Source organism: Cyprinus carpio, chromosome A7, assembly GCF_018340385.1.
Source record: "Cyprinus carpio isolate SPL01 chromosome A7, ASM1834038v1, whole genome shotgun sequence".
Classification (NCBI taxonomy): Eukaryota; Metazoa; Chordata; class Actinopteri; order Cypriniformes; family Cyprinidae; genus Cyprinus; species Cyprinus carpio.
Window position 1 is genome coordinate 28,387,300 of NC_056578.1, and position 16,695 is coordinate 28,403,994.

Here is a 16,695-nt window from a genome sequence, read left to right on the forward strand (position 1 = left end):
TCCACTCAAAATTACCACTGGGTTGCAAACATAGCAGAGGCTTTTCAGAACTAAAGCTATTTCAAAATTAGGTCAGTCCATCTGCTAAGCAAGGAATGAATCTCAGATACAAATGAATGAATGCCTGGCACAGAGATACGACTGGGAGGCTCCATGTTGGTCTTCCTGCCATGCTGTGTTCACACGTAAGGGGTCCACCCCTTTCAAATTCAATTGGAGTTAGGGATGTTCATTTTGGTTATTTTTCCTAACTGACAACCGACGCTCGTTAACCGATTATTAACCGTTAAACGACAAGATTATTTTAAATTAGAATTGAATTAAATTAGAAAGGATAGCTAAGTGTCTGTGGCCCATTAAAAATACTAAAATTTGTTTCCCGGGAATTAATTTTATATGTGCAAAAAGCAGCAAACGACAGAACATGGGGATTCACATGGTCATCATATCACATCACACTCCTGCAGCGCTTCTGCGAGCGGAGAAAAACATAATAAAGCTACGCTATATATATAGGCCTATATATATAACAAATATATAGGCCTATACGAGAAATATATTTTTACATAAATAATAAATTAAGAAAATGAACAAAAAACTGTGCAACAAGTAGCCTAGTATGCAGAGTTTCGGTTCATTTTTGTGCTGTGTGAAAGGAAACCAGACGGCAGAAAGCAGCATCCTTTTGTTCTTTAGGCTTATATTACAAAAGCACAAAGATTTGTTTTTATTGTGAATGTACACAAACCTTTTACAATTCCGAATATCTTTATGACTAAAAGGAATAGTTGCTTCCACTGTTAGACAAACCAATTTCAAGTGATTGCGCTTGCGCCGCATGCACGCACACAGTTAAGCTTTGCTACCTTGACAATGTAGTCTGTTCATTATCACAATAAAATACAGTCAGTCAAACATATGGAAAAAACACACACTGCTCAGTTTAAATAGGCTATGTAGTTAAATCTGTGCCGTTAAGTGTTATCACCGTACCGCCGTGATGTTATGCAAAACATTGTTTTAAGTGGATATTGGAACGCGAGTGAAGTAGCCTACATAATAAATAATAATTTGGCATTCAAATATATAGCGAATACGGAAACATTTGATTTAGTGTCGAATGAGAGACCCAATGTTGGTTTCAGTTTAGTTTTAACCTAAATGAATTTGTTTTGGCTTGTCATTTATATTGCTATAGCTTCTTATATTTTTAATTATTGTTATTTTCTAAATACTGTTAATTGAAAGGATTTGTTGTTGAGTGAGTGGAACTAAAATAGCCTAGCTATCCTAGCAGTGTTTATTATAATGTTTATAAACATTTCGAGTCGGCATTAAGCCTATTTCTGAATGAAATAATAAAATGTGACTTATACGCCACAATTTGTTTATATGCATAGCGTATTTTAACCATGCAGCAAACAACATTAAAAAAACCGATAAACTAATTAAAATAAATAAATAAATGACTTTTTAAACCATTTAACTGATTGTATTAATCTTAAAGGTTCATTTTAACTGGCTAAAATGAACATCCCTAATTGGAGTCCATTAATCGTGGTAAACAGAATACATTTGTGTCAAGTGGATAGCATACGAGGATGCTAAAGATTAATGTGTTTACATAGAATCTCTTGGATTACAATTTCAAGAAAATATGATCATATTACCCCAATTTTACAGTCTCTGCACTGGGTACCTATTAAGTTGTGTATCAGTTATAAAATATTATTACTAACCTATAAGACCCTTAATGGGTTAGCACCCGCATACCTAACTAGTCTTCTACCACGCTAGAATCCCTCACATTCCCTAAAAAAAAACTCTGGACTTTTGGTAGTACCTTGGATAGCAAAGTCCACTAAAGAAGGTAGAGCTTTTTCGCATTTGGCTCCCAAACTCTGGACTAGCCTTCCTGATAACATTTGGGGTTCAGACAGACTCTCTCTCTGTTTAAATCTAGATTAAAGACACATCTCTTTGGCCAAGCATTCAAATAATGCATATCATAATCTTTTATATTTATTTCATATTAAGTAAAGAAATATTTTGTAAATTTCCTACTGTAAATATATTAAAACTTATTTTTTTTTATTATTAATATGCATTGCTATGAACTGAATTTGAACAACTTTAAAGGTGATTTTCTCAATATTTATTTATTTATTTTTTTGTTTTGCACTCAGATTCTAGATTTTCAAATAGTTGCATATCGGCCAAATATTGTCCTATCCTAACAAACCATACATCAGTGGAAAGCTTATTTATTCAACTTTCAGATGATGTATAAATAAAAATTTGACCCTTTTTTGTGGTCCAGGGTCACAAATACAGTATATTATAGAAACGTAATTTTCTGTAAAGCTGCTTTGCAATGATTTGCATCGTGAAAAGCTTTATACAAATAAACTTGAAACTTGAATAGAAAAATGTAATTAAATACTGTTGTATCAGTGCCTACAGATGAGAAAGTCACAATCAATAATTACAACATGCCTTTGTTGAAGGAAACCATCAAAGCCATGGCAAAATTTTAGTGATTGCTAATAGGAGTAGAAATACACTGACTGAAGTCAAAGCTATGGTCTGGTCACTTGGGGCAGATTTTCAAGCCTTGATTAATCCCCATCTATGATATGATCTGCTCTGTGGCACCTAGCCCTCTCATTTTCATTGATAATGGGGCCTCTAATGGCATGCATTACACATTCACAGGGACTGTGAAAGCCTGAGTGAGGTCAGGCCATCATCTTCATAATTTTCCCTAATAGTAGCAGTTCACGAAGTGCTTCAGTGGCAGCAGGCCCAGCCGAGTGTCTCAATGCAAGACCTAGTGCTTCAGATATAGATATCAGTTGTTAATATGGAGCCATTTCTCTAGCTCTTTTCATAATGAAGCATGCAAATAAACCAACAGGCGCATTTGTGCGTTAAACTATTAATGTGAGTGATTTTGCTAGTTTTCAACTCACGCATTATCCAGATGTCTTAATATCATCTCAAGAGGATGCTGTTCTCCTCAATGGACATTTAATGTGAAGGGATTGTCTATGCAAGTCAAACCTTATGCTTTGATTGGTATTTGGATTGGATTCCGAACAGAATCAAACAATTTTTTAGCCAAATTAAGAAAAATTGTACCCGATTATGAAATGTAAGAAATGTATTTAAGCATCAGAGGCAGTTTTCCCATGTTTTGCGAGAAACTTTCACGTATACTGGTAATTGTTGTAGGAAGACAGAGTGTGACTCACCCACAGCTGGTTTCTAAGAGACTGTCTCCAACCTGTAGAGAAGCCATGCCAAAGTCTGCTATCCTGATGTTATTCTTCTCATCCAGCAGCAGGTTCTCCGGCTTCAGGTCTCTGTGGCTACAAAACAAAATGCTGAAGTTATAAACCTCTACACATTAGCAGCTTTCTTAAGTGTCTCTACTAGTTTATGGTATATGGGTCAATGGCATGTTATGTATTTTTTCTTTAATTTATTTAATGTATTATATAATACACTATTTATAATACACTGAAAAGGCAATTCATTCAAATGACTTGAATACACCTCTATGAGGAACATGTTTTTAATGAATTAATTAATCAATTTATTTTTTGCCATAAAGTCAAAAGTGTCAGGTGATGCAAATGTCCTGATATCATTATAGAAGAAAAGCGTCATTAAAATACAATCCTTAAAAATAAGTTGCCCTGCAGTAAGTTTCATTATTATTTCTCAAAAAATAAATACTTTTAACCAAAGTGCTTTGCTGCTTATTAATATTTTGGGGGAAAAATTATATTTAAAAAAAATAAACTCGTAGTTGTTGACATGTAAACCTCCAATGAGCACATGGATCTATAAAGATTTTATTTTTTTATTTTTTTTTTTTTTTTCAATTAAATGATCCAGCTTAACTAAATTTCTTATTACTTATTTAAGCTGTCAGTATCAGACTTAGCCCCAAATCTCTTAATCAGACATCAGGGGAAACATCTTGATTCCCTCTACCACTGTGAAATCCTCTGATCTGAAGATAGAAATTCAGAGCTTTCTATGCCAGTGTCAAGAAGCAAAGCCTCTTTCATCCTCACCGGGTAAGTGATCGAGGAACAGAAGACCATTTTTGGCCCAAGAGATCAAAAATCAGCTTGTACATCTCAAGTATGTTTCAAAAGACGGCTGATCGTGACCTGTGAGCCAAAGTGCATTTACTGAAGCTCATCATTTGGGATGATTTGGCAACAACAACTGGCTAATATTTGTTGGTGGGATAGAAAAGTGACTTGAACCAGAAATACTGTCCTCCTCATTTTGCCACAATAACTACAACTGCACCAAAGCAACCCTAACCGTTCTGAGAACTCATCAACCATCTGCAACCATAGTGAACAACACCAGAAATGAAAACATCTGCCAGGCACCTAATTACTTGATCTCAAGATAGGAAGACAATCAGAGAGGGATCTTGTCAATATTATCAATGCATTGTATTCAACTTTCAAGTAGTATGTCATCAAAATCAACACATTATTAGCAGTTAGCGTAGCTTTTAAAATGCACACATTTCCATCTAAAAAAAAGGCTCAGTATAGAATGTTGGAGAATGCTGGAAGCACCTGCTATAAAAGACCTGATGTCTACTCACCCAGCGATAACTAAGTTATTGCAAAGGTTAAACACAGACCAGCAATAAAGTTCTTTACTACAACGATTGATTCATTTTTCCCATACCAAGGCAACCAAGCAGGAGGAGGAGCTCAGGGTAATGGAAAGATAGCATGTGAGTCCCCGGTCAATACTAGTGTGTGTTAACTGAGAGGCTCTTCTGATTAGCTGCCAGCAAGAGACTGAATGAGTGAAGCAGGACAGACTGAATGATCTCTGGGTATCAGGGACTGCAATTATTGCCAGACACAATCATAAACATCCTTTAAAAAAATAAACTCATCAACTTGTTTAAACACAGTAACCAGGTGCTGTACAATTCAAGCCTGCAAATATTCTATAAAAACATGAAGTACATGAAGTGCTCCTTCTCTCATTATAATGCCTGAAGTGTAAGGAAGTCTCATTATTCGATGTCTAATTATGAATGCTCAGGATAAAAAGGCATCAAAATGAAAGTGAACAGCTTGAGAAAGAAGATGCTTTGTTCTTTGTTCTCTTCCAAAACATACCAGCCACTAACTCTGTTCTGACCTGGTTTGAGAGATCAACATATATAATAATTAGGAATCGAAGGAGTGGGCATCGATTTGATTTGATAAAATTATTTGTTAATTTTTCCACAAGCTTCCTCAAAACCCCCAAACACTAAGCTCTTTCCCCCTTAGTAAAGTGCACATGGCATTTATCAGCTCAGTGGTTACAAGGAGCACAAGGAGCAGTCTGCTCTCTATAGCTCTCACTCTACTTTGATGTCTTACAATGATCGGTCTGCACAGTGCAAACAAAGCCGAAACCTGGATATATTAGGCAATATAGAATCCTGGCCAGGACGTGTCCCAGAAAAATGGCAAGTATGGTCACCCTAACTTACAGTCAAATAGAACAAACGTCTGAAGTGATACATGTGCAGAACAGCGGGTTGCCAAGACTGGAATTGAGAACCACTGCTTTAGAAGGAAAAATATTATAGATTCTGTACATACTTCTGCTTTAAGGCTCCGTTCTTTCCAAAAAATTTCCAGTGAAAAAAATAAAAAATATTAAAAAAAACAGTCCACAAAACACAATATAACCTAGAACTATGTGACAGAAACACAAATCAAAGCATCGTTTTAATTCACGTCAAATAAAATATGGTATCTACCCTGACTGAGGTCCACCAGGAGAGTTTTTAAATGGCCACCAATATCTCTCTGTGCTTTTTCCTATCTCTATGTTTTGTCCTAATTTCTATCCCCCCAGAATTGCACATTCATCTCTGTACACACAGCCCATATTTTAAAGCATTGAAATATGCCAACCAATAACTACTGCCATAAAAAAAAGCTGTTTATCTTGGAACTAAAGTTAAGAAATCGCAATATTCTACAGTTTCTTTTGCAGTTCTTCTCAACGTACATAGGCTACTCTTTAAATTGACCCCAATACACACTTCAGACTGCACTGGTGTCCTCTACATCTGTCTTTTATTCTAGAATGGAGCAGCAACATTGCACAAATGCACCCAATAATCAAATCAACTAAACTCAAAATTAAACCCAAAAGATATCAATCTTCCCATCCAGACACTGGGAACTGCTTAAATAAACAGAGAAACCACGTGTGAGGTTCAGGCACAATTACTTAGACTTCAGTTAACTTGGTTCTACTCTTTTCTTCTCCTGTCTAACGACCTTGTGTACCTGACAGCTCTTGTATCATTTAAAAGGCTGAAGAATTTGACAGCCTTGATTCAGACTTTAGTCTTTCTGCCTGTTTTCACAGTGGGGCCAGAAAGCTATCATTTTATCCCTGTGAATACAGTGGTAGCAGAAGGATATCAATACAGCACATTATCTGTGTGGAGATTTCAAACCCCAGAGAGGAAACTGGCTGCGAACGAGCAGAAGAGAAAATGAGTGATGCCTCCCTGCTATGCTGTTTATTCAGTGCCTTCCATCAGCTATGGAGAAAGGCCTTCAAACTATCCATCAGCTAGTTGAGCTGTGCTGGAAGCATGAGGCAGTCTTCATTAGGCTGTGTGTCTGCTGAAGTGCATGGTAAACAGATGCAAATATTGTGCTAATGGCTGCCCCTTCAGTGCATTAGTATATTAGCATATGAACAGGATATGGTCGTGAGAATTCAAATGGAAACATTATTAGCATTAGCGATAGCTCTTAAAGTTAAAGTGAACAACTCTTAAATAAAAGTATATTTAGGAGGAAAACAGTCTGGTTTGTCATTGTTCTGATGGTTAATTTATGTAGTTCTGCAGAGTAACACTATGTTCGTTGGACGGGTTCAAACTTTTTGAAAAGGGATCATTTTAATTTACACACTTTTTTTCCAACACAATGCAAGAATGTATTCTAAAGTCATGAAATAAAATCATGATAGGGGAATTCTTGTTAAGGATAGCTATATCATAATCAATATGAACACAATATGAAATTCTGAAAATTGACCACGTTAATTATACATTATTTCAGATTTTTAAAAGAATTTTGTGAAATGCTATTTTTTTATTTCCACATCCTGTCCAGTCCAAAAATTAATTAACTGTAGTATAAACAAAATAAACACTTTAAAACATTAAATATAAAAATAATGTTTGTTGTTTCAAGTAATGTATGTGCTTTTAAAAGATTTAAAAGTAAATAAAAATGGTAATCCAAACATCACTGATTATAATTAATAATAATAATAAACCTGGTGCAACTATTGGCTGCTTCATTTTAATGAAATAAATTCTGTCTTGATCCATTGGCAAGACAAGATCAAACATAAATAGTTTTTTTTCATTGACAAAACTGAACTAAATTCTTGTTAAATACCTCTGTAAAATGCCCCCATTATTCGTGTTTTTGGGGTAGGTCACCTCATTACCATACTATACTGTTTTGATAATGAGAAACTACACTACAGTAAACATAAAGGGATTTGTTTCTCAGTATTTCAACTTAAAATTGGTTTAAAATCTCGGGATCTGTATATGAAGGCAAAAACTTTCATTATTTTCTGTTGTATGGGTAACTGAAACCCTTTTGACCCAAAAATCAGAAAAAAAAAAAACATGCAGAGAAAATGTGAGCACATTTTTCATTTATATCTCAAAGATTTGGAAAGAAAGGCTTGAGGATACACTGTGATAAAAACGATACTTTTCTGTTGTTGCACTGGAGGGGAGCTATCAATCTTTGACCCAGAAAGTATGTGTGAGTGTGAGTGTGTGGCTGGAAACTTGTGCAAATATGCAAAACATTAATATCTCAATATAATGATATTTAGTATTCACAACAATGCTTAGTAATGAGTGAAAACTGCTTCACTTGAGGTGGTTTTCACCACACATAATAAATGAGACAACAGCAGTACAACACGCCGGACAACAACAGCTGATGACTATACATGATGAATGAAAACAGAGAAAAACTGGTAGCAGCAACAAAACCAACACATTTGACTTGTTGAACCGAACTAATGAGAGTGTGCCAAGATTTTAAAATAGCAATGAAGTCCAGAACTATTACCATATAGAGTGACTGTGGCAGAAGTCCAGCGCTGAGATGATCTGTCTGAAGAACTTCCTGGCCTCTTTGGGTGTTAACCTGCCCTTCTTTACCAAGTAGTCAAACAGCTCTCCACCTGATACATGCTCTAGAACCAAATATCTGTGGAAAATAAGCAGTAGGAGTAAGAAATCCTGACACGCTTGAAACTCCCAGGACAAATCTACTACCATGCCAATATACAATATACACTACTGTTCAAAAGTTTGCGATCAGTAATTTATTTTTAATTTTTTTAAAAACATACATTAAAAACAATAACAAATTTAAATAAAAAACACATTAAAAGGAAAAACACAATAAAACAATAATATTGTGAAATATTATTGCAATTTAAAAGAACTGCTTTCTATTTTAATATATTTTAAAATATCATTTATTCCCTTGATGACAAATGATCCTTTAGAAATCATTCTAACATGCTGATTTAGTGCTCAAGGAGCTTAAGACATTTCTTATTATTGTCAGTGTCAAAACAGATGTGATGCCTTCCTGAATAAAAACATTACTTCCTTAAAAAAAGATACTGACCCCAAACTCATGAATGGAAGTGTACAGGGGGCTCCAATAGTCTGAAACCACTTGTGAACATGCTTCTATTTTGCATTTTTTTTAAAAACAAAATTGTTAATTACAACATATATTATGAATATAATAACTTGGGTAAAAGTCAAATTGAATAATGTAATTTATTTAAATAATCTATTAAACATCATAATGTTTAAAATTCCCAAATCTTTCGGTTCACCGCATGGCATAAACGAAAAAAATATATATGTATTTCCCACATTTTCAATGAAGTCTCAGAATGTTTGACTCCACTGCATTTGAGTGAATGTGTAAATGTGTGCAAAATATCTTCCTGCAAATGGCCTGTCTGATGGGCAAACACATTTATGTCATACTCACACATTCATGTATTCATGAGATACATGCAGACTCCCATTCACACGCAGACACATTTGAACACACACCCAAATACTAACTGACACACCAGACGTCTGATTTATTAGTCGATTAAAGGATTTTCTCATGCGATTACCTGTCAGAGATATTCAAATTAAGGATGGATTCATACTTGATTTGTGTGTGTAAAGATGTTCACAGGCAAATACTTTATGAGCATGTGGCCCATACATCTGTGTCATCTGAATATTAAGAAAACAAATTCCTCAGCTGCATCCATGGTGGCTCCTTCATCAATTATTGAAAACTACATTAAACCCAGCCACTGGAGCGCGTGCACATATCCAGCAATATCAGCGCATCTGCTCTTCCGTACAGATACAGAGTTTACCTGCCACTCATACACACTCATTTCTTGCATTGCATGGTGCATGGATAAACAAAAGTGGTGTATACTCACAAATATTTCTTATTTTCATAGACATCGTGCAACTTCAAAACATGAGGGTGTTCTATGAGCTTCAGAATAGCTATTTCTCTTTCCACCTGTGAAGACAGAGAAAAAATGATTAGAAATGTTTCAGTTTTACATACAGTAACATGAGGTCAGATAAAGCACAACAAGACAGCCTCTGGTTAGTCTGTGCTCGCAGAATGACGTTGTATCATATTATCTTGCCTAGCTATGCCTAATTAGCATCCCACCACTTTCATTAAGTGGTTAACCCGTTAATCACTTTTTGGCAAGTAGAAAATAAACAAGACAATACCTGGCGGAAAAACACTAGTGCAAGTGCCTAGCTTAATAACAAGATGCCTATGATGAAGAGTTCAGCTGAACTATAAGTGGACAGGACACTAATTGCATTAGTCTTTGGAAAAGGATACAGTAGCAGGATAGGGTGATGCATCATCACAGTAGTCATGAAGTGTCCCACATTATATTGAAAAGTGGTAATTAGCATGCATACAGTCCTTCACCAATGTTAACATATTCTTGTGTTGTTTTAGGGAGTGTACACACTCCTGCTGCTGCGGGAAAATCCATCTCTTGTTGCTTTGGGGGAGCACCAGAAATAATTAGACTTCATTATCTGTGGGAAAATGGGAACAGCTAATAAGGATAATCCCACACTAATGAAAGTTGCATTGCCGAAGTCGACGCTGCATGATGGCCCCATCATACACCTGCTCAGAGACTAACCTTGTACAGTGTCCAAGTGAGCCACAATCCTATTAGACACAACCACCTTTCATTTGTACTCTGCCAATCAATACTCTATGGAGCAAAAGCAATCTCATGTATAATGGACACTTGTTAGCTACTATTTATTCACAATTTGATCCAATTTATCCATAAATGAAATGAAATGAAATGAAATAATAAATGGGGCAATAAAGTGGATAGCACTGTTGCCTCACCACAAGAAGGTCCTGGCTTTTATTTAAGCATCACTAAGATACTATTAAAATTTTTATTAAAAATCTGAATTATTTTTTTTTTAATATATTTTCCATTCTAGTAATTCTGTTGTTTTGTCATTGTTTTGCCAATTTGTGTTTTAGTTGTAGTTATTTTAGTACATAAAGTAAACTCTATATTTATTTATTAAATTATTTATTTATTTTATTTTTTCATTTCAAGTAACAAATGCATTTTCATAACCCTGCTTCAATCCAGGTGGGATCATCTCCAGCCTCCCCATAACCCTACATAGGACAAGTGGTTTGGAGAATGGATGAATGGATGTAATATAAATTGAAATGGTATGTTTTGTAGTGAAGAAATGCATCCGTAGGCACAGTTTGTTTCTCTGCAAAACTAATTTCAAGACTTGAGGGCAAAACGTAAGATCATGACAATCATAAATTGAGTCAAGTGACTTTTAGACTTTTGACTGGTGGGATACATTAACACCATCAAAAACATCTAATACATTTACAGATGGAGTCAGACTCAGATCTAAGTGCAGAAGCACAAACACACACAAGCCTTTCTTTGGGATCAATCCCCATGTTCCATAAAAAACACTATCTCTCTGACCATGTGGCTGCAGCCTTTTTTCTCCACATCTCTTATGTCACTCCAAAACTAGAACACGGCCGACCCAAGTAAAAAGAGAGAGAGAGAGAGAGAGAGAGAGAGAGAGAGAGAGAGAGAGATGACAATGTATCACCATCAAAGCCCCAGTTCTTCAAAGGTCTATCACCTGGACCTCTGCAACAGAGCAAAAAAAAAAAAAACACTAAACTAAATAAATAATGAAATATTTCCTTCTTTAATCTGTGTCTTACTGACTGCCTTACATATCAATCCCTGTCATTGCAACCTTCTCTCAACATTTATCTTTCGTTCTCAAATTCTCCCAGTGTTTTCTTCTTTATTTAGCAGATGGCTTTGAGCTCAGCTTTCGTGAACTATAGAGAGCGAGCTCCTACCTGATCTATCACAGCACATGATCTTTCTCATTGGGTTTACACAACCACTGTAATCATTCAGGGGCAGGATGCTTGTTTCTGCTTCGGGCAGAGTCTTTGATTATTCCCTGTGCTGCCACCGCTAGTCTCACCTGCATTATGAAGCATCTTCTGTGCTGAGACCCAAAACTAATGTGTGCTCGAAGTGAGTGCAAAGGCGAAAAATGCTTAAGGATCACATATTAAATCAAATAGACTCTGTGCGATCAGATTTATCCCGCAGGCCATTCTTGGCCCATGTCAGAGCTGCTTTGTCACATGTTAATGGTATGATATATTTCTCCAATGTAAGCCCTTAGAATAACATGACCTTTTCTTAATGAATAAGTAGCAAGCCCAACAAATAAGGAGCAATGACAGAGCCCAAGTGTGTGAGTATATTTGTGTGTTTGAAGGTTCTGTAGTATTTTGCTCCAAAAAAATTAAGTTATACAGTCTTTGAATGATATGAGGTTAAATGAAGGCAAAACTGTTTTTTTAAGACCCTATTTATATGTTCATTAAGCTGCTTTCCTTATCAGTGTCATGCAGTTATTTCAGGTTTTACTACGCTCATGGGGACATTTGGCCCTCACAATGTAGGAAAAAGATGACCCACACATACATACACATACACACACTCTCATGCGTCTGCGGCAGGTGTAAAGCTGTGCTGGCATAGACAGGAGGAGGGAAATCCAAACACACAATATTTACCTGCATGTCAGAACTCTGCCAAACAGCACTTGTGATCATATGATAATGGAGACTTCATCTTATCAACAAACCCCAGTAATCCTGACTGAATCCAGATGAGTTCAATCCAACTCTAACACTTACTGCAAGTCAAATAAACAGAGACAGCAGCGGCCAGGTATTTGTTATGATTTTAATGATCCAATAAAAATACACACACATGTACACACACACACTCATCTGATAATGCGGACAGATAGGAGCGGAGCAGTGATCTGCATCATTCCTCATTATAAAAAAGGAGACTGGCTCACCTCAGTGCCCTTTTTTATTGAGTTTCCATGTTTAACAATTAGCACCACTGTATAGCGTCTATCTTGCCAACAAAAGTGATTATCAAGTGATTAATTTCCCTAGAGAGAAAGATTTCAGTTTGGGTATGACAAGGTTAAATGGCCACAAGTCAGTGACATTAATGACATTGATGTATTTGGTTTCAACTAATGACACGCGGGGCTTTAGACAGGAAAGAGAGGAGCAGAGAGGGAAAAATGAATGACTAATCCCGGACATTGAGAGAGCAAATGGAAGAGAAAAAGAAATGTGTGAAAATGTGTGTGTCACAGAGTACTTTTTTTCCCTTTGCAATTCAGATTTAATTAAGAACATTGCAGTTTAAACCAGCATATTTAACAGTGTATAATTCAACCCGTCCTAAACAAACAACTTTCAACCTCTGCCTTTGTTAATGGATTTAACATAATTTATTATGCTCAATTATTGTGTGATTTCAGGTTGCAGATGGTGTGTTGATGCATGCTAATAAAACTGCACTTGTGGGGATGGTCACACAACACACGGCAAATGAATGAAGGCAGACAGAGCTCATGTTCTCACAGCTGGGACTGGGACACAACTCCAATGTATTGGAGAGGCATCAGATTGTACCCAGTAACAGCACATTTAACCACACAGCTGTCTGTTTGTTGTGTTTAAAAGGTTTGGTTATATGTTATGTGTGACTTTATGGGTGTTTGCAACTATGTGTTTTATTGACAATTTGCAAACGTGTGTGTGTGAAGAGCTCATGAAGTGATGATGCAATGGAGGAGGAGGTGTTTGTCTCTTCTCTCCAGAGCTCTGCTGTTCTGTCCATACTCTCTCTGCAAAAATGTCCATATAAGTGAGCAGTGACTGTCAATGGGAATGCACCACCTGACTGAACACAGCAGTGATGTAGGAACACCTATAACCAACCAAGAGCACAGAGACTTGCTGTCCTCCAGGGTTTAGTTGCTGTCAGCGTGAGCACGACTTTAAATGTGACACACATCACCTCTCCTTCTGCCAGTTCCCTGATCTATTCATCATTGATGCCTCTTTCCTCCAATCCATCTTAATTCATCAAGCTCTCTCAAAACACACCAACTTCCCAGTCAAAGCGTTAGAGCAGTAGATGAAGAAAACCATAAAAAAAAAAAATCAGAAAAACGCAAGGAAAGCACTTAAGTCGCACTTCTTTAATAAAGATGGAGGCTGTTCAGTAGCAGTGGTCCTCCTGGGAGCTGCTGTGGCTTTGTAACTAATTAACTCAAACACATGCCGAAACAGACACTTAAGCACGAGGGGGGAGGAGGGGGTTAAAGCAACAGACCTTAACATCTCACTGAAGGCTTAGATGAGGATCACTGGGAGGCATATCATGGCTTAGCTAATACCTCCAGAGACACACCGTACAGGATATTGGTGGATATTAAACACAACTGCCATCCCTCTGTGATAGCCAATCCATCTACAGTACGTGACCAACCAGCAGCTGTGGCTCAAATCAGATTCATCAGTTGTGAGTATGTCTGAAAACATTTGGATGGCAAATGAGTGAAAGCTCAGGGAAAGAGGACAATATAATACACAAGTTTTGTGACACTTTCAAAGTGAAATGTCCAGTTGAGTGGTGCTGAAAGTGCGTTCAGTTTTATCCGAACCAGGTGAACGTAAATCTGGCAGTGTTTTATTATGTTGACTGTTATACATATTGTGGCAGTGCTAAAATCTTAATGCTCTATCATGTTGCCACCTACTGTATACTTAACTCTAAACTGATATCGTTAAAACCAAATGTGAGATAAAAAAAGCCATGCCATTTAAGTTTACTTCTACATGTCTTTGAGCTCTTTTATCAGGGCTCGTGTTTGTCAGGACTCACACTCGAGTGCTCCATATCCCAAGAGCAGTGCTGTACCAGGTGAGCTACTGAGCAAGTTTACTATGTCAGAAAACCCATACATATGGAATTGGTTGTGCAATGCAAATCATTTTAGCTGGAAAGTCCAATGAATTGTATGTATACATTGTATACGTCCTTGGAGTTTAACAAAAAATGTAGGTAGAGGCATGTTTTTTTTTTTTTTTTTCAATGGACCTATGTTGATTACTTCCAAATGTTTCCTAAACCATTCAGTCACTGAGGGATGTGACCACATACATTCAGGATATGAGGGAATAAAATGAAAATTTAAAAACTATATTGGTTGATCACTAATGTGAACAATAAAGAGGGGTGTGAGTGATAGTTACTAGAGGTCGACCAAATATATCGTTCGGCCGATATATCGGGCCGATATTTGTCATTTTTTAATATATCGCCATCGGCCGATATCCGTGTTTAGTAGAGCCGATTTAAATTCAGGCACGTCGGCGGGCAGCCCCGTGTTATTGGTGCGGTGGAAAGTACTGCTTGGACCCCAAGCCAAAACTTTTGGAAGATTCAACAACAGTCCTGGGAGATAAAGGTAGTCAGAGAATTTCACTCTGTAAATGGGGTGGAGAAGGTGGCAGCTCTCACAAACACCGCAGTTTGATTGAGGGCTCCGTTACTCCGCCCCGCTCACAGACAGCACTGTGCTCGAAGAGACAGCTGTCCTGGAGCAGCCCAGAACGGTGAATGACATTTGTTTGGAAGCATGGTTTGATGCAGACAATAGCCAGGTTTACATCCAACTCATTTGCATTTAGGGATGTCAATATTTGCTCATTTCCATGATCGATCGTCGTTTAATTAACGATCAATTAATAACCTTAATGCTGCAAAATGCGTCTGCAGCAGTATTATTATTATGTGCAAAAGCCACTCGAAAAAAAAGCTTTCTTACCCGAATTAAAGGGGTTTTAGTCTGAATAAAATGCTAGTAGCAGGACTGTAAAATGAATAGATGTGATTATGATCATTTGATAAAATGAAGAGACCGCGCCATACGTTTGAAATGTTCGATTTTGAATTTTTGCGTTCTGGTAGGCCTATTTGTTTTAAAAAAAATCCTGCATTTACAGTGCATTAGATCGTGACAGTGCATGCGTGCAGACGAGGACGAGCGAGCGCGGGTTTGGCTAGATGTATTTGGAGGTTATTGCTCACGTCTCGTTCTGCACATATCCACATATCCAAAATTCGCAATGTATCTGAATGTTAAACTACAATGTTTTTTATTTTTTTTAATGTAAACTAGACGGAAAAGATCATCCTCTTCATATGAGCAAAAACGTCCTTGGCATAACAGCAGAGTGGACCGGTATACTACGGTCTACAGTATTTAAACTAACCTTTTATATGTTTGGTTGACTGTACTTTATTTTAATAATGAACAGACTGCGATGTAAGTTTGAAATTAGAATGCACTTTAGATGTTCTGTGTCATTTATACCAAACACAAATTTTGCTGGTTGCTAGTGTGTTTGCAGCACTACTATTATTTATTTTTTATATATTGTATTTTTATATTTTTCAGTTTAATTGATTTTTATTTATAAAATTGTATTTATTTTATTTAAATGTATATTTAAGTTTACATTTATGTTCCAACAAACTTGAAAAATTCTGCTTGATAAATGCTCTAAAACTTTTATGTAAATGATTGACTTATATTACCTGTTTTATATGTTTAATACTTGGTCAGTTTATTGATTTGTTTGGTTAACTTTGGATAATTTTTTTATTTTTAATACCGTGCAGTGCACAAAATATAGATTCGAGAGATGGTTCAAGTCAGTGCTCAATAAATGATGATAAGTTTAGAAATGTTGTGCATCAACTTATTATTAGTGTGACATTTTAGCATGCAAATGAAGGGGAAAACTTCAAGATATCGGCCCTAAAAATCGGCAGCACATCTCGGCCATCGGCTGACCCTGACCTCTAAACATCGGCATTGGCATCGGCTATAGAAAAACCCATATCGGTCGATCTCTAATAGTTACAGCCCTGCTACCAGCTCTTCCACCCACTGTCTGCCACAGTCTGGTTATAAAATAAATAAATACTCACTTCAGGCAGATCCACATTTTATTTAAAAAGATATGTGCATTAACTACGATGGAAACACATTCAATAAATACATTTCCAGAAGCACACTATGTGTTTACAGTA

At 36.6% G+C, this 16,695-nt stretch overlaps 1 protein-coding gene across 8 annotated transcripts in view; it reads right to left on the bottom strand.

Moving 5' to 3' along the window:
* The window catches only part of LOC109101252 (serine/threonine-protein kinase BRSK2-like), a 129,585-nt gene that overhangs the window by 33,617 nt on the left and 79,273 nt on the right, over positions 1-16,695 (bottom strand). For all 8 annotated transcript variants that reach the window (XM_042760664.1, XM_042760665.1, XM_042760668.1 and 5 more), the window contains exons 3-5: positions 9,580-9,665; positions 8,175-8,315; positions 3,255-3,371 (exon numbers count right to left, since the gene is read on the bottom strand). In XM_042760664.1, the coding sequence (XP_042616598.1) occupies positions 3,255-3,371; positions 8,175-8,315; positions 9,580-9,665 (344 nt within the window). The remainder of the gene's footprint in view (positions 1-3,254; positions 3,372-8,174; positions 8,316-9,579; positions 9,666-16,695) is intronic.